The 22,518-nt window shown below is 40.7% G+C and overlaps 1 protein-coding gene across 4 annotated transcripts in view; it reads right to left on the bottom strand.

Moving 5' to 3' along the window:
* Positions 1 to 22,518, bottom strand: part of Cd44 (CD44 molecule (Indian blood group)) — an 83,623-nt gene that overhangs the window by 23,398 nt on the left and 37,707 nt on the right. The window contains exons 4-12 of one of the 4 annotated variants that reach the window (XM_051144233.1): positions 17,149 to 17,217; positions 15,919 to 16,143; positions 12,281 to 12,406; positions 9,781 to 9,879; positions 8,342 to 8,467; positions 5,739 to 5,852; positions 5,153 to 5,269; positions 2,354 to 2,473; positions 646 to 771 (exon numbers count right to left, since the gene is read on the bottom strand). In XM_051144233.1, coding sequence (XP_051000190.1) covers positions 646 to 771; positions 2,354 to 2,473; positions 5,153 to 5,269; positions 5,739 to 5,852; positions 8,342 to 8,467; positions 9,781 to 9,879; positions 12,281 to 12,406; positions 15,919 to 16,143; positions 17,149 to 17,217 — 1,122 coding nt within the window. The remainder of the gene's footprint in view (positions 1 to 645; positions 772 to 2,353; positions 2,474 to 5,152; positions 5,270 to 5,738; positions 5,853 to 8,341; positions 8,468 to 9,780; positions 9,880 to 12,280; positions 12,407 to 15,918; positions 16,144 to 17,148; positions 17,218 to 22,518) is intronic. The other 3 variants (XM_051144231.1, XM_051144232.1, XM_051144234.1) reach the window with 3 other exon arrangements.

Raw genomic sequence — 22,518 nt, forward strand, 5'->3', positions numbered from 1 at the left:
GAAGGCCAAGAGTGGTCTGAATCCTAAATCCTTCAATACCACATCGTCCCTAAATGAGGCAAGAGTAAATAACTTTAAAATTTTCCGAGTCATTAAGTTGTTTATTTATGTTAACTGCTCACCAATTTTTTTTTTTAACCACTCGAATTTCTCTACCAGAAACCAAGTTTATCTTTAAATTTATAATGGAGACAGTCACTGAATCCATTATTTGTTGTTTCTTTTTAAATCTTTGCACTTGAAAGGGAAAGGGGTTGTAATATCCTTTTTGTAGCTGGGTATGACAGTATATGCAATCCCAGCACTCAAGGAGGATCACTGAGAATTGAAGGCCAGCTTGGGCTGTGTAGTAAGACCGTCTTAAAGTAAGCAACACCCCACCTCCCCCTTAGGAAAAATAACTTCCGCTCTTGTTAGCCTAAGACTCACTGTTCTGTAATCTTCCTGCCAGTTCTTCCCTCCATGACACGGACTTTACAGAGATGGATGTGCATACCCACTCCTGACCAACTTGTATCTGCACCACATGAGGATGCTTCGGAAATTTGACGGAGCTAAAATTAGTGGTACATTTCAAAGGGAAAAGGTACTTATAGTTGATCCCAAAAGAGCCATGATATATTAAAAAGCCTCAGAGGCCATTACCCTTCCTTTCTGTTTGATGGCCTTGTCTCATTGGGTGTGATATTGGGTCGGAGAATTCAGTCCAGGAGGCATCCTCTTGACTCTGTGTTGTCATTCTTTGACTTGGATGGCTGTTGTGGGCTGAGGCTGTTGTGACCATGAAGTTCAAACAATTGTCAAATGTTAATTGGTATTTGGTCAGGAATATATGGACTTTTTAAAGGCTTTATTCTCTAGAGAAGATAGTGGAAATAGCTTTCTAATACTGAGTGCTGTCTGGTACTGAGTGCTGTCTGGTACTGAGTACTGTCTAGGACTGAGCACTGCCTAGGACTGAGCACTGCCTAGGACTGAGGACAAAGGAGCTTCATCAGTTTAGAATGTTTTCCCAGGTGCGGCTTCATTTGTGCTCATTTTCTTGGTCACCCGCGTGTGAGTTGGAGGAAGCAAAGCATTACCAAGTGCTGTAATGGATAGAGCGTGAGTTACAGGCATCAAGGGAAGATGAAGTAATCCTGCCACAGTCCCTACAGAAAGAGGTGTAAGAGCTCAAGTGCATGATGTCACGCTGAGACAAGCACGTCCCACAGCGAAATGCACAATGAGCTGGCGGTGATCCACAGAAGACAGAAGGTAATAGCTTCCCAAGTGATATGCGTGAGAGTACGCCTCGTGACAGAAGCACAGATGGAGTCCATTAGAAGCATTGCCTTCTAACAGTGAAAAACGGCATGTGGGAACCGTGGTCTATGCCTTTGCTCCATTCTGTGCCACTGTAGACGTATAGGAAGAAAGATCACAATAGCATCCCCTGGAAACAAGCACACCAAGGAGCTAGTCACCAAACCTGCTGTTCTACTGGTGATTCATTCCCAAGTTGCCATGCACAGCAGAGAAGTTATGTATCAGATTATATATTGCAGATGGAAACATGGAGATATCTCCCACGGATACCAGGTGATAACGTGGAATGCACATGCTTTGCAGGGCAGGGTGAATCCCCACATTTAATCACTCAGACAGAAGAATCATGCATGGGAGCTTGCAGAGACACGCTATCATCCAGCATCCTTCAGAGATGATAAGATTTAAGTCTAATTCCCACAAACCCGCAGTTCCAGAATAGAAAGAAATAGCTTATTTGTAATTGAGATTCAACAGTTATACATTGGAGGAGATATTCAGAACAGGTAGGAAAACTGAATGAATGTCATAACACAAGTGTCCTCTCTCAATCTCTCTGTCTCTCTGTCTTTCTCTGTGTCTCTGTCTCTATCTCTCTCTGTGTCTCTGTCTGTCTCTCTGTCTCTCTCTTTCTCTCTCTCTCTTATTGTAATGCTTGCATCTAATTCCCCCAATACTTGATTTTCAATAAAATTCTTTCTTATAAACCTAATGTTTCACACAAATATATGGGAAAAAGCAGACTCACATTATATAGTAAATAATTTTTGCAAAGCAGAAAGGGGTTTTTCATTGGATAGGGTCTCTGTCATTGTCTCATTAGGCAATACCTCAAACTGGATATGAAAGACACACTCTTAAAGACAGACTGTCTGTTTCTCTCATGTGCTTCTATCTATGCCTGGCCAGGAAGCTTGTTCAGAGCATTTACAGTCTGTGTCTGTGTTTATTTAAACATAATGTATTAAGACACTGAACAGCAGGTTCTTTTGGTGCAGTGTCTTCAGAGGGTAGTTTCCACCCACATTATGAAACCCTCCATTACCAGTTGTCCCTTCTGTGGCACGGGAGTCTTCACTTGGTGTGGGTGGGTACTCCCCCTGCCATTCATTCGCAAACCATTTCTCCTGCTGGGTAGCTGCTTCTTCTGCCATACTATTAGGAGCTGCCCAGGCTGTGAGGAGAATGCTGACAATGAGCCGTATTGTCCAGCTTCTAAACAAACCCTCTGATAAGTCTTTTTACATTATGGGCAGGGATATATAGATACATAGATCATACATACATACATACATACATACATACATACATACATGATAGGTAGATGGATAGATGGATACATAGATACATAGATGCCTAGATATATAGATACATAGATACAGAGACAAAGAAAGACATTAAGAACCAGAGAATAAGCTACTAATATTCTGAAAGGTAGATTTTAGAAATATAACACTCAACCCATTAATTTTCCAGATGGGAAAACAAGTTTTATTTGCTGAAAATCATGCACACAGAGTATCAAAAAGCCAGGACTAGCCTGTGAATTATGAACTCTTACTATCATTCTTGCTTTAATACTGTCTACGGTCTCACATATTCTACCAGGGAGAGCTTCTGTTGGAAGAAAAATTTTCCGTGTTCCAATAATTGTACAGGAGGAAACATGTCATGTAACAACTCACACCACTACTGTAGTAGGAGACCTTTGCAAACGGGCTGAATAAATAACCTATAGTGCCACTCAGCAGAACGTGCTGGCATGCACGCTGTCGGGACGCCCGGGATGGTACTACACTGCTATTATGTGATTGCCTAAGGACATTTGAAATTGCTAAAATCTCTTCTTAACAAAGCTAATTTGGTGGAAGAAAACACCATTCTAGCCAGCCAGGGAATTATATAAATAAAAACAGTATCAGACAGGCTTAACCTTTCAAATGCTGTTTTAAAAATTCATGATGACTGGGATAAAATTTCGTCAGGGTGCTTCCTGGAAAAGTCAGAAAGCCACTGACATTTTCAGCATTAACAGCCCATAACAAATTTCTGATTCATCGGGAAAGCTAGAGCCTATAAATTGCCAAACCAAATTAACTTTTGTAACTTAACGAAATTCACTGTATCTCATTATCTTAGAAAACGATGTGTGTGATTTTGTAAAAGCAAATATATTTTCTAAATGGAACTCAGGCTAATTTTGCTTTGCATTTTTCAAACCATCCCTGGGATTAACTGATTGTTCAAAGAGAGGAAGGCGGAATTGTAAGCTATTTTCTGTTATTTTAAGTCACTATATCTTGGCAAATAGTGAAATTAGAAAAGTTTTGAAAAGTAAAAATTACTGTTAAAAAGTGGACTGTCATGTTACTCAAAATTTAAAGAATAAAGAAGTACATGTGCATGCTCACAAGCATACACATACGTCTGCACTCATGTTATCTCCTCTGGTATAAGTATATTGATCCTTCAAGTGCCCAACCATGCCCTGGCACTTTCAGTACAGTCCGGAATGTATTAGCAAAACAGAGGACTTCTACTGTAGACCATAAGGGATGACTCTTTTCTAGAAGTTGTAATGTCTCTGGATGAAGTCATGTGCATCTTGCAAGCATTGATGGTAACTTCTCTTTGTTAGGTATCTGTATTCTTAAATATTCCCTAGTAAAGATGTCCCTTGACCATCCTATTTTGACATTAAATGTGTTAGTTCCAAGCTTCTTAATTAGCATTCTGCTTAAGTGCAATGGTTTTACAGTAACTGATAAGACAGCTGATAGACTGCAGAGGGGACTGGAATGGGTTCTATTCTCAACAGATGTCTGTTTCCTCTCTATGCTTTTTTTGATAGTCTGTCTCTAGGTTAATTCAACCCTTAATCTTTATGCATATATCAAATTTGCTGGGATAAGGAATAGAATACAATGGCTCTCGGACATTCAGTACAATGCCCAGGACTTATTAATGCATGTCTCCAACTTTTCCTTGACTGCCTGTGAACACATCCATCAATCCAGGAATTCATAACCAACTTTGGTTCCTAAGAAGCTGTTTCTTACATTTCCCCTTTAATAATGTTCAAGTATATGAAAATCATGGTCGAGCCATAACCTTTAAAATGCTACAAGATATTATCTCAAGGATCAGTTGTATTCCAAATTAGGTAGACATTTCTCTGAGATACAGATGAATACATTTAACTTTTTTCTTTTTCTTTGTTCTCTTATCCTAGCTTTATAATCCAGGGGTGAAACATGAGATTTTTTTGTTTTTGATTTTTGTTTGTTTTTTTTAAAAACTTGAGATACTTGTCTTTAAGTGGAAATAACAGTAGGAGCACCAGAACCTTTCCCAACTTGCCCTGAGTTTTTTAAACAAAAGAAGGGTAGCTTATAATTTGAAAAGAGACCATATGAGGCACTGACTTTCCTCCAAGGACACAGGTGGCATCATTCTAACACAGAGCAAGGAAGAGAGTATGAAAAAGAAAGTGGGTCTATCACAGATCTTCATAGAAGATGGAGACCTAAAAGACCTGCTCTCTCTTCAATCGTTCCCTCCAGATCCCACACTAAACACCTGAAGGGAACATTCATATCACACATTTCTGAGAACACACACCAACTACCAAACCAGAATGATTAGGAATCATTACTACAAAGACAGCATCTCACATCTTCTTTGTAAGCATTCTGATCTCTCGGAAAAATCTGGCCACTTGGCATCTTTCTTTCTTATTTCTGAAAATGGCCCTTTTCAGGCTCTGCAGGTAAATTATTGTGTAGAGACAAAGGATATCTCTGATAACTTGGGTACCAGAACTTCAGAGCGTCATCTTTCTTACTTGTGCTAGTAGCATGTGGGCTCTCCTCTTCATCCTCATACTCATGGTGATTGAAAGGAGGCTGTGGGTCCCGGGTCCAGTTTTCTCCATGAGCAATGGTGCTATTTCTGTTTATATCTGTTGTGATGACGGTTAAGTACATTGTGACTTTGAATCAAATAGTCTTTAATACTCCTCTTCTTCAATTAAACTATGTGTTATCTGCTGGGGCTATGCTTAAGCACTATCTTTGAGTACTTACTCTCAATAAATCTGAGTGATTTCACTAATATGACCCCTGAGAAAATGAACAGGTACAAATTTCTTTAATGTTGCTTATTATTCCAGAATAGTCATTTTGTCAGAGGCAGTATCATAAACCATCCAGGTATATTCATTTTTATAACAAAGTGGCATAAAATAACTTATGTTCACGTAGTATGCTGATAAATGACCCCCATGTGGGATGGCGTACCCTCATGAAAGTTTGCTAAGGATTTGTGATGAGACATCAATTAGATTTCCCACTTCACCCAGAGGTTTGACCTTCACAGCATCATAAGCTTTGAGGGAAAGTATCGTTAATGAAATGTGCATAACTCATTACCAGTCATCGTGGTGGTTGTCTGAAGTCGTACTTCTGGGTTTGAATGGATTGGCTTCCACTGGGTCCAGTTCTGATTTTGTTTTGTGTGGTCAGAAACCCGTGAAGTGGATGCAACTGTCATAATGATGATTGAAGCAATTAAGAAAATGTTATTTCTTGAACCTTCACTGCTTGCTTTGCACATTTCTCTCTTCTGTAGTCTATATAGCAGCTCATCTATACAGGGCTGTATAGATGGTAGCGTGGAAATAGAGGAAAAGAAGAGATCCTTCAGCTTCATCCACCATGTTGCTTTGTATCTCAATGTCCTTCACATTCTGTCTTAGAATATCTTTGGGTTTAGAACATGAGATCTTCTGGCTGAAGTAGTCAAGGATGTTGCGGCAGCAGGAAGAACAGCTTTGAAAGCATTACCCCTCCACCAAGAATGACCAAAGACCAAAGATGTGAAGAGTTTTGCTCAGTCATGCAAACTGTAGGCGCCTTGAAAGTCCAGGCCATTTGTTGGTATCACTGGCAGGCATGCTGACTGTAGATCCTCAGGCTGAGGAAGTTGATAGCTCACTTAGAACATAGGAAGCCCCATCATGCTAGTGATTTTACTGGGGAAAGAAAGAACCACCAGAGCCAAAGCTTTCTTGTAGTTGGGTTTTGGAAACATGTCTGCCTCATAGAGCCATTTGGCTTAGCTACTTTTTTTTCTGAACATATACCAAACACCAATGAGAGTCCCAGTGAATACAGAACATGATATAAACAAGCCATTTACAGCCAATGAAAGAGGACCAAGATGCAAACGTTTATAGAAAAGAGCCATAAGTAACCATCCACCATCAGCACAAACACTGAAAAACAAAGACATGTCAGTTCACCAGTGCCCCAGTAGCATGCAAAATAGGAAACCCAGAACAGGAAGTGCAAAAAGACCCATTTTGACCAAATCAGACACAGTATTTTTTTGTGAATAGTCTATTTGTAAGTTCATCTTCCTTCAAATAATGTTTTGATACTCAGATAACACAAAACCATTTCGCAAGTTAAGAAAATAATTTAGAGTCATTAACCACAGTTCTAGTAAGCTTGAAAACCGATAGTTAGCCCAAGCCTCCAGAAGAAATAGGGCATCCTGTTGAATTAAGGGGTATAAGTGGTAGGTAGAATAGTGAACTGAAATTGAATACACACTATAAAGATGGAGGTGTGATGACATGAGGACTTTATCTCCCAGAGCCTGATAAAATAACACATTTGCAAGGAAGCTATATCCTCAACCCAGAAGACACTGCCATAGTTATGCTCAATATGTGAGGTTCCTTGGGTTTTTTTTTTTTTTCTTAAACTCCTAAGCTCTGCAGAGGCATCCAGCCTGGGGGATACATCACTGAAGTCTCCAAGGAGAAAATCTGGCTTATCTCTAGTATTTGCTGTATCATTGATACACACTTAGATGTCTTTAAGCCACAAACTGGCGTTAGATTCCTCCTCCCTAGGTGCTATTCACTTGGAAATGAAACCCTCCCATCTTAATAGGATAGATGACATTTTTACTGTCTATGGTTGCTGATAGAACACCCCTAAATTCTTTCTCCAAAAATTAATTGAATCAGGTTTATGATTCTCGTCTTTTTCCAGCAAAATCTTCTAGGGGAGTCAGTCATCTGGCAGAACAGGGGTTTTTTTTTTGTCTACAGTCTCCACTTCAGGGTCCTTAGAAAGTTTGGGGTTTTGTTGGTGGTGGTGGTGGTTGTTTGGGTTTTTGGTTTGTTTGTTTGTTTGTTTGAGACAGTGTCTCTCTGTGTTAGCCTTGGCCGTCCTGGACTCACATTGTAGACCAGGCTGCCCTCAAACTCACAGCGATCCACCTGCCTCTGTCTCCCAAGTGCTGGGATTAAAGGCATACACCATCACACCCAGCCAATTTGGACCTGGTTACATAGTGGTGTCACTATTTGGTGTTAATAATTGACACTGTCTTTTAAGACTGAGTTGGCACCAGTTCTTCCTTCTACTGTCATTCTGGTATATTGGTGTCCAGGAAATTTGTTGGAACTTTTGAATTTTTTCCATTTGGTCATTACTATTTTTTTGATCAATCAATGTAGTTCTTGAGCTTGGAATCCTGTGTTTTAAGCCATTCTAGGGCCTCCTAAGTTTTCAATCAGTGTCATGCCCATCTTCCCAATCATATCTCTCTTAGCGGTCCATGAGCCTTTCATAAGCAAAAGTTCTGGCCTTTTCATCTGTGTGTTCCCATTGTCTGGCACAGCAGGGACACAGTGAATATTTGGTGTAGTGTTTTAATATGCCATCCCCCAGCCACATTTGATAATGCAAATATTCTATAAGAGCAGACATTGATAAGCAGAAAGGGAAGAACACGAGCTGTCTGAACTTTATGAGCTGTTTTTTTTTTTTTTTTTTCCTAGCACTGTGTTTTCGTTTCCATTCCGAACATTTTATTTTCTCCTTCACAACTCTCATCAGAATGGAATTAAGGTAAAACTCATAGGTTCAGTCATTTTTCATTTCATCTGCTTCCCAAGAGAAATATGTCCCTCAGAAAGCCTTGCATAAATGGTTCTACCGTATTTGATTATTCTTACTGGTGCTGGAGATAAAATCTTCATCATCATCAGTGCCTGATCCAGAAAAACTGGGGTATTTGTCTGTTTCATCTTCGTTTTCCTCTTTTGGCTCCCAGCCTGCTTGGTTGGTATTTGAGTCCATACCTGTTGTGGTGACTTGCATTAGTAGCTGAGCTGGCTGCCAAGTAACCCATTTCACCAAGGAAGAAAGTCTGGCACGGGAGGTATCATGGAGGTCCCAAGAATTTAAGAAGAGAGTGAGAGAGTAGGTTTGTTTATCTGTAAACCCTCATCACTGAAGCTAATATGTGGCCCTTAAGCAAGTTGCAATGATCATTCCAATTCAACATTCTCTTTAAGGTAGTTAAGGAATAACTATAGATAGTCTACCAAAGAAGTTAGAGCAAAAGACAACAAAGCAGGGGCCCATGCAAATTCCCCCTTGCACTCAAATATCTTTCTTATTACCACATTAGCATGTTATATTAAAGCTAAGCTGCCAGGGCAAGAATAGGAAGGTTTCACATATCCCGATTTGCTCTTTCACAACACTTTCAGGAATGTTACCTAAATGTCATGTTTCTAAAAACCCTATAGATATTCATATCTATAAAGTTCACTTTTTCATTTATTCTTCCTTTTGATCAGGGTTATTTGATTGTATGAAGTAAAGTGTTTCATTCACTGGTTGTATGAAGCAGGGGCTTTCATTCTAACATTTCTAAAAAGGTGCATGTTCTTTCTCAGTCTTTAGTATCAGACCCTGTGTCTGATAGATAGACACAGGAGTTGCCCATTCTCAAAATTTCCCACAGAGGGGGAAAAGGTCAACTAGCAGGAATGTTCTTGCCAATTATTAACCAACCAAAAAGGGTCAGAAAGGCTGATGATACTGAAAAACAGCCCAAATGTTGAGGCTTTCTCACTTTCAATCCAGTTTTTAAAAATCAGCAGTTACTGCAAAAGATGTCTTTTTACTAAAAAGAACTCTTCTAGCATTTGAATGCAACACAGGCTTTCTTATGGTAGAGCTATCTGACTTTATTAGTGTCTAATCCAAGACTAATTCAATTGATAAGAATTTTCTATATTTTGGTATCTATGGCTATGTCATTTTACATTCTCAAAAAAAAAAGTTTTTAATTTTGGTAATTTGAGGATATGCCCAGACACTCTTTAAGAATTGAAATACTATCACCAAAGACTTGCCCCACTTCCTAGTTTCCTAATTAACTTTATTCTGGGCTATATAGATTTCTTAAAAGTATAGAGAAGGAAACCATATATTAGTAATGTTAAATCAAACAGACCTATCTAAGAGTTCATGATCTTCCTAAATTGACACACACATTTGTGAGACAGAATGGCGTTTGGGCTTTAACTGCATCCCATAGGTTAATGAGAATTATTAAAGGCTGTCAAGCAGGCATATGGTTCACAATATCTATAATCATTACCAGGCATCTTCGTTGTTGTGTGAAGATGACTCTTGGACTCTGGTGGTTGAAAAAACCATGAAAACCAGTTCTGGGCTTCTTGCCTCTTGGGCATCAAGGCTGTTGTTACCATGATTGAATTGATTGTTGAAATGTTAATTATCAGTTCTAAGAAATAGCATTGTAAATGATTTCACTCTTTTCCTACCCAGATTATCATCTATTCTTGACATAGATGGAAGAAAGAAAGAGAGAGAGAGAGAGAGAGAGAGAGAGAGAGAGAGAGAGAGAGAGAGAGAGAGAGCAGAGAGAGAGAGAGAGAGAGAGAGAGAGAGAGAGAGAGAGAGAGAGAGAGAGAGAGAAAAGAAGTTCTGTTTCATTCAGGAGCCCAAACTGAAGTTCATAGAACGTCAGATATGGAGGGACCTTAACTATCAAGTGGTCCACACCATCATCTTAAGATGAAAAATCTGTGTTGGACACTTGTGTGAAGTCCAATTGGCAGAAGATAAGTCTCAAAAAATTGCATGAGAACTAGCTGAAGTTTCAGTTTATAAAATAGAACAAGGATTGAATATTTTTCTCCTTTTCCATGAGGCCTAGTCAAGACCTGTGGTGAGAATTTCAGAAATAGAATGGTCTTCTAAAAGTAGAAATAACATATCATATGATTAGAAAGATTGGTTATACTAAGCCATTTAAGGCACTCTCCAAATCTGAGTGTTTGTGATTTTAGTGGCCAGATCTTAGGAACCCAAGCCCTTTGACATTCTTCATGATTGAAGTTGGCCAACCAATACCATTCCCCATGAGGTCAGGGGATGATATCTTTTCCAGAAGTCACAGGCATGTAACCCATGAATCCCAAATGCAAGCGAGAATGGGACAGGAAGAGGACATAGAAGATATCTTTCCACCTTTGTCCAAAAAGGGCACACATACCCTAGAGCCATTACCACAAATCATTTTCACGTCAACAATGTACTTTGGAAGAAAGAGCAGTCAATTTTCAGTTCCATTATGAACCAAGAAAAACAGGAAGAATTCACCAGTGATTTCACCAATACCAAAGCAACAGACTTGATTTGAACACTCCCAAAGACTGCCAGTTATGTTGTCCTGACATAGACAGACATACAAAATAATAGGAAACAAATTAAAAACCAGGATATGATTAAGCAGAGAAAGCTGGAGCCATCAATAAATTACCAAGTACAAGAATTAGCAAAAAAAAAAAAAATTTTTTTTTGCCAGCTCTCAGGAAAGCTCAGAAACAATTCAAAAGAAACACAGCCACAGAGCCCTTTTCCCTCCCACTACTCATCCTGTGAAGATACACCATACACATCCAGATATACAAACGGCATACTCCTTATTCTGCCATCTCTCCCCTCCACCCACCCACCTCAGGATGATATTAATTACAGTGATGTAGCAACCATATTAAAACACCAGTAGGAGTTTCTCACGTGATTGTAGGAGTGTCTTATAAGGTAAACAAATGTATAAGGGCATTTTTCTATTTTCATGACACCCTTTCTGCAGAGAGAATGCTTATTTGAAAATATGGCTGTATTATCTGTCAATGTAAGTTAATAAATGAAGAAATCTCTATTTATCTCCCATCATTACAATTCACAAACATCCTAATGGTGAGATCCTTTAATACAGTTCCTCATGTTGTGGTGACCCCAGCCATAAAATTATTTTTGTTGCTACTTCATACCTGTAATTTTGCTACTACTATTATTGTTGTTGTTGTTTTTGAGACAGGGTTTCTCTGTGTAGTCTTGGCTGTCCTGGACTTACTTTGAGGGCCAGGCTGACCTCAAACTCACAGAGATACATCTGCCTCTGTCTTCTAAAATGCCTGGATTACAGGCGTGTGCTACCACAGCTGGTTTTTGCTACTGTTATGAATGGTAATGTAAGTATCTGTGCTTTTCTGATGGTTTTAGGCAACCCTTGTGAAAGGGGCATTGGATCCTCAAAAGATTATCCACTCAGGTTGAGAACTGCTGTTATAGACTGGTTCCCTTTCCAAGCCCCCCCCCCCCCCCGCCACGGCAAAGCTGCCAAGTAAAAATACTTAAGAGCTAATGATCAAATGTGCCCAGAGCTCATTTGTAACCCCTAGACTTTGATATAAAGCAACAAGTCATGTCATTTCTTAGTGCTTTCAGAAAAGGTTTTCAGCGTCAAAAAAAAAAGTCTATGCTTTTTAGTCATTAATCAGTACTTCCCTTATGCTGATATGATCATTTGGTCAGTAGATGTCTTTCTAGGGGTTCTTGCTTGAGTGACTCTCCTAGTCACAGGAAAGTTAATCTGACTCTGTCTGTCTCCATATTGCCAAGATGAAAGTAGAGCATTTAGGAGACAATAGATCCACAGATTTCTGTGGCTGCTGAATGACACCAGAACTGGTTGTCAGCAAAGACACTGTCTATATGATAATGAACATCCATCCTTCTTAATACCTCACTGAAGACAGGTGACAAGCAAAAATATGGTCATTTACCTGTAGTTGCTGTCGTTGTGGGCTCCTGAGTCTGAGTCGTGGATTGTGAATTACCAAACCAAAACCACATCCAATTACTTTGTTTCTGAGTTGCTGCATGGCTGTTTGAGTGCACAGTTGAGGCAACTAGATTAATTATGAAAATATTGTTTAGTGAGATTCACGTCTATAAAGCTGTGCTTTCTGTCCTATACAGAATATCTCTATTTATAGAATGAGGATGAAAAGGGGGAAGTTGAGGCTACTTTATCTTTCCAGACTCCAACCATCTCACAGAATCTCTGGACAGCATCAAGAAGGCAGATTAGGGCATGAATCTCAATGCTTCTCGGTCTTCTACTCAGACCCCCTCAAATTGTGTCCGGAGCAAATTCAAGCAGCAAATTAACTGTTCTTCTCCTGATGGCATCCTCTTACCAACATCTGGAGGCCTTCAATGTAGCACAGCTTACAATGGCTTCCATTAATTTGTCTTCAGAGGTCCTTTGAGGGTGTCTGCATTTTTTTCCGTGTGCTCAGCATTGTACACAGGTAGCTTGTGACAACTGGCATTTCAAAACTCCACCCACACTCATCAAACACAACTTAAACTTTATAGTTGTGCAAGAATTTTGTAAAGGGTGTGTATTTAAAACGCTGTCGCTAGGTAACGCTTCCTCCAGCATCTATCTATCCCTTTCCCACATAGAACTGATAGAAATGAAGAACTGTTGGACTCTATTTAAGTTGGAGAATGGATAATAAAACTATTCTGTAATTAAAAAAACAAAACTTCTTTCATCTGACTTTCAAGTCAACTGGTTTCCAGAATGTTCCTCCATAGAAACAAAATGCAAAATGCCATTGGGATAAATGTCTGAATCATCTGGGATTTTAAAAAGAAAATGTTTTAAATCAAACATTTCTCTGAAAAATCTAGGTTACGGTCTTCTCATAGTGCTGTTGGTTCTTGCATACCATGTATAACCTACTGAATCCCATCTGGATTCTACTTTAGAAATGGAGCATCACCACACCAAGTGCTAAAGATCACATTAGTGAGAGCAGAGACAGAAACTAGCTACCCACAGCGCACCCACAAGAGTTCTCAGATTATCCACTATGGAAAAATTGCACTGAAGACGCATTGTTTCTGGCCCTCACCCAGAAGTACCCTGGAAAAAGCAGCTAACAAGAAATGGACAGACTGAAAACAAAATGAGCACTATTCCATCTTCTTCAATGAAGCTGAACGAGAGGAGACAATGAAAGACGTGTCATCTTAGCCATCAGTTTCCAATTTGCCCCACCCAAGCAAGGTCATGCAAGATGAAAAACAACTTATTCATTTGACACCCAGAAGACAGGAAGTAGACCTTTCCAAGGCAAGAGCCTATTTTCTAAATTAGTTTAGGCTTCTTATTCCAGAGAATTCCAGATGACCAGTAAGAAAGACCTGATGACACACCTCCAGGCAGATGCTTCCAAAAATAACATTTATAATAAACAGCCAGTGGGAAAACCCAAGTCTACAGAAACTGTGGGTCTTGCTAGCTTTCCCTGTTGCCACCCACTGAGCACCCTTAAGGAAAGAATGGGCTGATTAAAGCCAAGCATAGCTTCTTCCATGCCCTGAGCCAGCCCAGCTCTTGACCTCTGCTCCTCTGCATGTTAATTTGCATCCACTCCCTCTCACTGTGTCTCATTCCTCCTCCCAACAGTGATAAGTAAGCCCTTGGGAGGCTCCTCTTTGGACTTGGAAAGTAGGATTCTACTCAGAAGCTTAGGGCTAACTCTGTCATATGCTACATTCAAGTAAACTTAACCTGGCAGGTGAATTGGCCTCTCTTCCACACCCATTAAAAAGAAAAAGCAAAACCAAAAACCAAACACTAAGAAACATGCTCTAAAAAAGGAAAGAAAAACTCTTTTTTCCCCCTCAAACTCTGAGCTATATTTTAGTTAAATGTCACACTATCCATTTCTTGGATTTCTGAGATGGGATGCTGTATCCATGACCTCTGACCTCATAAACTAGAGCAGTATCTGGAGCAGAGAAGATGCACACTACGGAGTGAATGGATGGAAACCTCACTGCCCTGGGTTCTCTCTGATATTACTCTAACCACAGCCACCATCAGAGAGTACTGACCTGGGAGGGCATGGGAAGTGTGAACAGATGTGCCTTGATTCAGATGGAGGATGTGCTCCTGTGCCTGTGCAGAGGCCAGGAGTTGACATAAGCATGCTTTCCTTGATTGATTTCCACCTTAATTTTTGAGATAGGATCTCTCCCTGAACCTGGAGCTCGCTGATTTGGCTAGACTGGCTGGCCAGCAAGCTCCAGGTCTTCCTCTATCTCTGTCTCCTTAGTATTAGGATGACAGATACCTGTTGCTGTGCTCAGCTTTTTATGTGGATGCTGAGGATCAAAAATTAGGTCCTCGTGTGCTTGCAAAGCAAGTACTTTACCCACTGCACTATCTCCAAGCCCTCAGAATCTGATGGAGGATTTTTTTGAAGAGGAAAGACAGGTTTCAAAGAATTTTCTAAGAATGAGTAGAATCCTGCACCTTTTCGTGTCACCCTTTCCCTCACTCAGCAAGCTGATAACAGATTTAAAATACTGCTAAGTGAGTTCAACTTACATCAGAGTGCTGTTGAGGCTTCCTGGCTTCTGGGTGACAAGGGGACTAAAAGGGGGCCTATCTTGAAGATTCACAAGCCAGTACGTCCTTGCCAAACTGTGAAGAATCCAGAATCCCACCCTACTGAGTTTCAGCCAGGAAATGAGAAAATCCACACCATACTAGGAGACCCAGCGAAGACTTAGCTACCCATTTTGGGGTTGAATAACCCTCCACAGATGGAGCTGAGCCATCTGAAACCCTGTTCTAAAACAAACCAAACAGGATGTACAGAGGGGGAAGTAGAGGAGATAAGAAGCCCTGAGCATCTTCCTACAGAGCCCAGCTGCACAAACCCCAAGTCATCCAGGGCAGCGTGTACAGCCTTCGCATGCTGCCAAGCCCACATGCCCAAAGAACATTGCGGTCTTCCCCAACAGACTGCAATCTAAAACTCTGCAATTGACAGAAGGTGATCAGAAAGCTCCCTGCATCTGTTTCCTTGGACCAAAGCGAGTGAATGGTTTAGAAAATTAATGGTTGTGGAATATCACTTGATATTAAATAGCCGGAACCTTGAGAACAAATCAGGTTAAAACATGAGATTTTTAAGGTGGGGTTATAAAAGGAGCCTGAGGAATGTACACGCTACAGCCCTAACTTTAATATAACAGTTTTATCTATAGTGGAAAAAATGACAAGAATGAACTAAGCAACACCATAAGTTATTTCTGTAACAGGTCTAAGTCATCAGGAACAAGAGGAAAGAGGCACCTCCCTGAGGAAACCCTTCCAGTTTGGCATTCCTTATCCCAAGATAAGAGGTACAGAAGTGAAGATGGGGGAAATGTGAAGGCGAGGAGAAGTCAGTGCATGGTGACCAGGAGCACTGACAGGCACAGGAGCCCAACTCCCCCAGATGATGTCACCCAGACCGAGGGATGAAAAAACAAAGAAACACTGGAGTGTGCATCACTCAGGAGGGTCATTGGCATTCTGTCACACAGGAATAATGGGTCCCCTTCTCCTTACTGGTGGGCTGGGTGCTCCCCATGAAGAAGTCATCATCCTGGTCTCCAGTCGGGTAGCCAGTAGGAAGGTAGGTGTGTAAAATGTAGCTATCTGAGGTGCTCTTCTCACTGGATGACCCACTACTGACATCCTCATCCATAGTGTTGGATGCATCAATGTCTTCTTGGTGTGTTCTATACTCTACACCCTTCTTGCTGTAGCGGGTACCGTCACGGTTGACAATAGCTGAAGGAGACAGAGAGGCACCTTTAGAACTTCACGGCTGATTTCTCTTGAGTATAGGAAAGATAATGGATTGTCATAAAACATGAGTTTGAAGCTACGTTTCCTTTGCTTTAAAAACATGTCTGTCTCATGCTGAGATATAGTCGGTGAGATGTTGAGATAGTTCACCCCCACTTGCCCACATACTCTGGAAATGAGGAGGAGAGAGTTGAGGTACTGGGTAGTCCCAACATTTGAACCTGAGCTGGGCAAGGTAACCCTGTGGGCTTCAGTTTCCTCCTTAGTGATGGAACGGTATCACAAGCGTCATGTGATACATTGCTACTAGCATTCAACATAGGGGCCAAGGAGTGGTGCCTCACTGAGAAGCACTTCTAGCACCCTGTACAGTCCCTTCTAAAATATGTGTAGGAAGGATTTGAAGTAAAGCAGTCACTCAGTCTCCACAAAGAAGATGTATTTGCAACCCATTAGCAAGATTCTTTCTAAGGAGTAACTTTTGTCAATTTAAGCAAGCCCCCATTTCTAACTAGAAAAATAGTTTATTTAAATATTGATAGAGCTTCAACTATGCTCGTGAAATTCAACCTTAAAATGAACAAACACACACACACACACACACACACACACACACACACACACACACACACACATATCACAGGATCAGACTCTTTGGTTTAATAAACAAGTGACCAGAATGAGCCACAGGAGAAAAAGTAAAAATGAATTAATTCATTAGTCAACCTTGAAGTGAATATTCTGCCTTGAACCTCAGCCGTTGGTTGTGTGCACTTCGCTGGAAATACTTTTTGCAAAACGGCATGGGTGGTATGAAGGATTCCTTTTGTTTCACTTACCTAGCTTGCTTTAACGAAACTATCAGTAAAACCCATGTTGGAAAAAAAATCCCAACATCTCAGTCACCCTGATAACATCTGCTGTGAACATGTCAGATGCCCTTCCCAAGAGTGAGACAAATCCCCTGAAAGTAGAAGGAGTACGTACTTATGGTCACTGGTCCATCGAAGGAATTGGGTATGTCTGTGACTGATGTACAGTCTTCTCCAATAGGAGCTAGGAAGAAGGAAGAAATTATAAGTTAAGAATAAAAAATTAAAAAAACCCCACAGCTAATGTGTCATATTAGTCAAGCTTTGTCCTAGATAACTTTCTTTTCCTGAAGTTTGGTAAACTGTGAAGAACTTTCTCTGCCATTTGTGACACGTTTTTACAGTCTTATTTAACATCAAGAGTTCCAGTAAACTTCTATTCTCACCCCAGAAACTTCATTCTTTAAGAAGACATGCATTCTAGGTCATGTGTGTTGACATTGGTAATCCCAGCACTAGGGAAAACAGACTGGGATATGCGAGAGCAGAGGAGGCAAGCGCTCTGTATCTCACACTGTGGCAAGTCTGATGCCTCATGTTCAATTACGAATAAGATAGACATAGGCCCTTCTCTAATTAGGCATATCATTAGAAAGAATTATAAAACTCTTTTCAATTGAAAAAGAAATGTGTAATCGTTGTTTTTTTTTAAAAAAAAAAAGTTAAAATAAAGGCAAAAAATAATTTATAATCAACTTGGATGATGAGAGACTGTGATGAGCACACAGGAGTGACATGAATATTGAAAGACTCTGAAGATTACCACAAAATTACCAATGAACTTATCTGATAATCAAAACATTTAGTAATCAACAAATGTCCAGTCTTTTATTAAAAGATTAATGGCTTCATTAGTTTGGCTAATATTCATGAGCGCCTTCTCCATGTGCAAGGCTTCACAGCACACAGCTAGGGCTGGCCACCTTCGACCCGGGCACCCATGCCGTCTTAGCACGCATCATTTGGCTTCTCTTTTTCTTGTCTTCCATTTGCTTCTAGTCCCGCCCCTACTTTAAGATTCCATGCTATATGATCTGGGCTAGCTGGTCACTCACAGCTGTTTCTAGAAGCCTTTGGGCCAGCACTGCCTGACATGCTCTAAAGCCAGGACCTGTGTCCTGGTTTGTGTGTTGTCCCTTGAATCCTAAAAGCAGACAACAATGGCTTAACTACCACCCGAGTCATGCCCATATGCTCCCCCAGTGAGTACAGAGCTCTTAGACCCCAGAAAGCCATAAACTGGTGTGGCTTTAATGTGAACGTTGGTCCCGTTTGTGTACCACAGGGCTACCCCCTCCTACGTTTTTCTGAGACATGGGCTGTTCTTACTCTCATAGCCCTTTTGCCTCAGCCTGTTGAGTGCTGAAGTTACAAGAGTGTTGCCACCACACTTAGCTGCGTAACAAACAGCTCTTACGGTATGCATGTCCACTTAAATGTTAAACGACAATTTGTTAGCTTGGTTTCCTCTAGAGCTGCTTTCTGACACAGAGGAAAGAAGAGATTAATGGGTGAGTGGATACATACAGATATGCTTGGAGGTTTGGAGGGACAGAGGCAGCAACTAGCAGATGACTGTCATAGGGAAGAAAGGTCACAGGGACATTTTAAAGTTCTCGCTCATAAACATGTTGCACACTCATAACACAGGCAGAAACAGAAGTTGAGCAAACAGCTAGTGGCTGCTTATCAGTAACTAGAAATATCTTTTGCCAAATATAAAGAGACTGGTTTGGTTTTGTTTTGTTTTGTTTTTTATTCCAATCAGTTCTTTGAAAGCAAAGCTGCTGACAGCTGTAGACCCTCAACAGGAGGAAAGTGAATTTCAGGAAAAGCATTCTTACAAAAGATGTGAGAAAATTCATAAAGAGAACCTTTAAATGAAAAAAGTCACTGATGGCAAGGCTACTATTCCATCCCCCCAGGACCCCTGTCACCAGCACATATCAGCTTTTCATGTTTTCTTCATGTGCACCATGATCTAAAATTCTCTTGCTCATCTTTCTTGGCGGCAATTCATAGGAATACAACACACCCTCACCTCCTGTTTCCCCACCACCACCACAGAGATATATGGGCTTTACAAAGTGAGTACTAAGTTCATCTGTTGGTCCAGACATGGCGAGTGAAGAGACACTTATCATATATTTGTTGAAAAAAGAGAAAAGATCTCAATTCTAAAAAAAAAAAAAAAAAAAACAGCCCTAGAGGCCTGTGGGCAAGCCTGGAAAGTGATGTCTGAGTCGTGATTGGAGGATTCGTGTTTATCAATTCTTTCTAAAAGCCATTCAACATACGCAGGCCAGATTGGAGAAGAAAAATACAGACAAAAGATGCCCCTATCCGTGATTCTAAGGAATTCATAATGTTGTAGAAAATAATATTTTTCTGGCTTTTTATTCCTTAAAAATATTCTTCAAACCCCTCTATTTGAGAGTAAGGACATTGTGGTTGCTGGAGAGTTCGGGGAGGTATCTGTTCTCATTGTCTTGGGGCTGAGCCGGTCTGTGAGATGTTTCTGGTATTCAGAGGTGAGACATCCCCAGAAATGGGCCTGTGAATTTCCGGAAGTGAAGATGTGGTAGATGGGGCATGTCAACAACACTGAGGCGAGTGTGTCAGTGACGAGAACGCGCTCACCCAGAGTCTCTCTTCACGCTCCACTTCACCTAAAAGTTCATACAAAAGTTAAATCCGGCCAGGATGCCAAGATGCATGGCGACCCAAATATGCAGTTTACATATTTATGCCTGTGCCCACTCATGTGACCTCATTAGAAGGAGCTTCACTCTCTTAAGCAAGGCACTGCGGTGAGTGTCCCTGAGCACAGGGATTTGTTAGCAAAATACTAAACTTGGCTCCCCTGGGGCTGTATTTTCAGAAAGTTTGGCTCCATTGGCTCCACAGGGCTAATAATTATTCAGTCTAGGTGCCAAGGTCTGGGTGCCAGCTAGAAAGGGTGCTTCCTCCAGGCTTGATACTTTGTAGGTGTTCTGTGAATACATTTCCCAACAATTCACAAACAAAAGAGTGACATTTGGACGAATCACAAATGTAAAAATCTGCTCCTTAATTCTATGCAAAGAAGAAACTGAGACACCTTACTGAAAGCAAGCTTTAAAAAATGAACTTGAACAAATCGGTTGTCTGTGTCTCTTCCCTGGAAGTCACCAGACCTTAGATACTGAGAGATGTGGCAGAAAAAGAAATCACAAAGCCTTTTCTTCGGGCTGCCTTAATTTTGATTGGGAAGCCACAGAAAAAAATGACTAGGGTCTTAAGCTTATAGAAGTTATCTGTTGTTGTACCTATTGGTGGCTCTTCTCCCCATTGCTGGTTTGTGGGGCTCCCTCTCGTGGTTGGAGTCCTTGGGGTAGGACGAATCTAACCTGGTGGCACTCAAAGGAAGGACAGCAGGTTACCAAGAAGACACTTGATACCCTAAGAGCATATACAGGGGGAGGTAATCCCCCTCAGGAACAGTCATAGGGGAGGGGAATAATGGGAAAATGGGAGGGAGGGAAGAATGGGAGGATATAAGGATGGGATAACCATTGAGATGTAACAAGAATAAATAAATTTAAAAAAAAAAAAAGACTCTTCCTAAGACATTCCTGGCAGGGAGCTAGACACTGCCAGGGTCTTTAGCCCACTTTATGCTCTGGTGTTCAGAGCGTGCAATATGTTTGTCCCAGCTATGTGTGTTCCCAAGTCTCCTTTCTGTGTTTTTATATTACTGCTTCAAGAGGACCATTAATACTATTAAGACAAGAAACAAAGTTTCTGGTTCTTTCTTATCCTCAGTATACTTAGCACAGTAGTGTGCAGATACTGTTGATAAATATATATTGTCTTTGAACATAAAGTAAAACTATAAAAGCTTATCAACATTAAGTCTACATGGAAAATAGAAAAAAGGAAAAGTGCTATTATTTTTAAACATTACTACTGTTAACAGTCATTTTGGTACGTCACAGATCTTTAGTATTTCTCCTGGTTTTCAACGGAACTAACACCCATTTCTCCCAGGAGAAGAGAGTTCATCAACACTGTGCTGGGCATGGACTAAAACTCACTGGCAACATGAAGGGTGGGAAGAAGAGTCGCAGTAGCTGTTTGCCTGGATCCCTTTAACTCCTGGCCATAAAACAGTATGTGCTTTTGCCTGTTTCAATTAAATTTCTCAGAACCTTAACTCAAAGTGACACTAACTTGTAAAACAGCCGAGGCAGTGTGGGAACAGAGCCATGTGATTTATTGCATATATTCACCGAACAAGATTCAGCAGGAGAAGCAAAAACAGAACCCAGAGACTGTGAATAGCTGGCAGGGTCACATCAAGGAGTCTCTGCCACTTGCCCAAGCCCTTCATTCATTCCTGACCCCTTGCACACAGAGTGCTCTGTCCCTACTTTTTATTGATCTATCTACACTTTGGCTCACTATATTGAGTATGGACAGTGTCCTGTGTAGTTTCAGGTGGATTTTTCCCATTTTGATCAAACTACGTTTGTGTGTGTGTGTTGTTGTTGTTGTTGTTGTTATGATAGGGATGAGTAAACTTTCTATGATTATTTTTCTTCCTGACTCGTGTTTGTGTCTCTCCATGCCCCATATATACTTGAAGCAATCCACTGGGGTCATATACTGTATCCCAACTATGGCCTCAATGTACATATCCCCTTCTCCCAAACCCTGGAGTTCTCCCCTGAATTCCCACTCTGACCCTCAGTGCTTGTGAAACGTTGGGTGGGTGGTACAGACACAGCCTAAAGACACTGATGTAATCTCCCAGTACCCTTGATGTCCCTTGTTACCTTAACAGCCCACACAGTTTTTATATCCTCCCACCATATTATACTGTCTATGGTTTCCTAAGGGTAAAGCCTTAACCCACATCCCAGTCTATTTAACATCTTCCTTCCATGTTTAAGGAAAACTTTCAGTCCTGGAAGATGTGACAAGTTCACCTCAGAGCTTTTCCTTTCCTGCCACATAGTTTCAACCATTCAGAGGCTGAAGAAGGGATACAGTTTGAGAACTGAGACTTTTAATCGTTGGCATTAAAACTTTGACATTTATGGTTTTAATTATTCTCAGAAGACTCTGGAAATTTACAATTCATAGAATCCTTTAATTGCTATATGTGTATGTGGTTTCTTTTCTTCTTTCTTTTTTTTAATTTTTATTTTATTTATTTATTTTATTTTATTTTATTTTTTGGTTTTTTGAGACAGAGTTTCTCTGTGTAGCCTTGGCCATCCTGGACTCGCTTTGTAGACCAGACTGGCCTCGAATGCACATCGATTCACCTGCCTTTGCCTCCCAAGTGCTGGGATTAAAGGTGTGCACCACCACGCCCGGCTTGTGTGTGTGGTGTCTTGAAGTAGCCTTGTAAGCATGACTTCTAAACTCTCTCATGGCTGGAGAAGGCTTCATAAGCAAGGGAAGGAGCCCAGCATCTCTATCTTTACTTAGCTTTCTT

This window comes from Acomys russatus, chromosome 4 (genome assembly GCF_903995435.1).
Source record: "Acomys russatus chromosome 4, mAcoRus1.1, whole genome shotgun sequence".
NCBI lineage: Eukaryota > Metazoa > Chordata > Mammalia > Rodentia > Muridae > Acomys > Acomys russatus.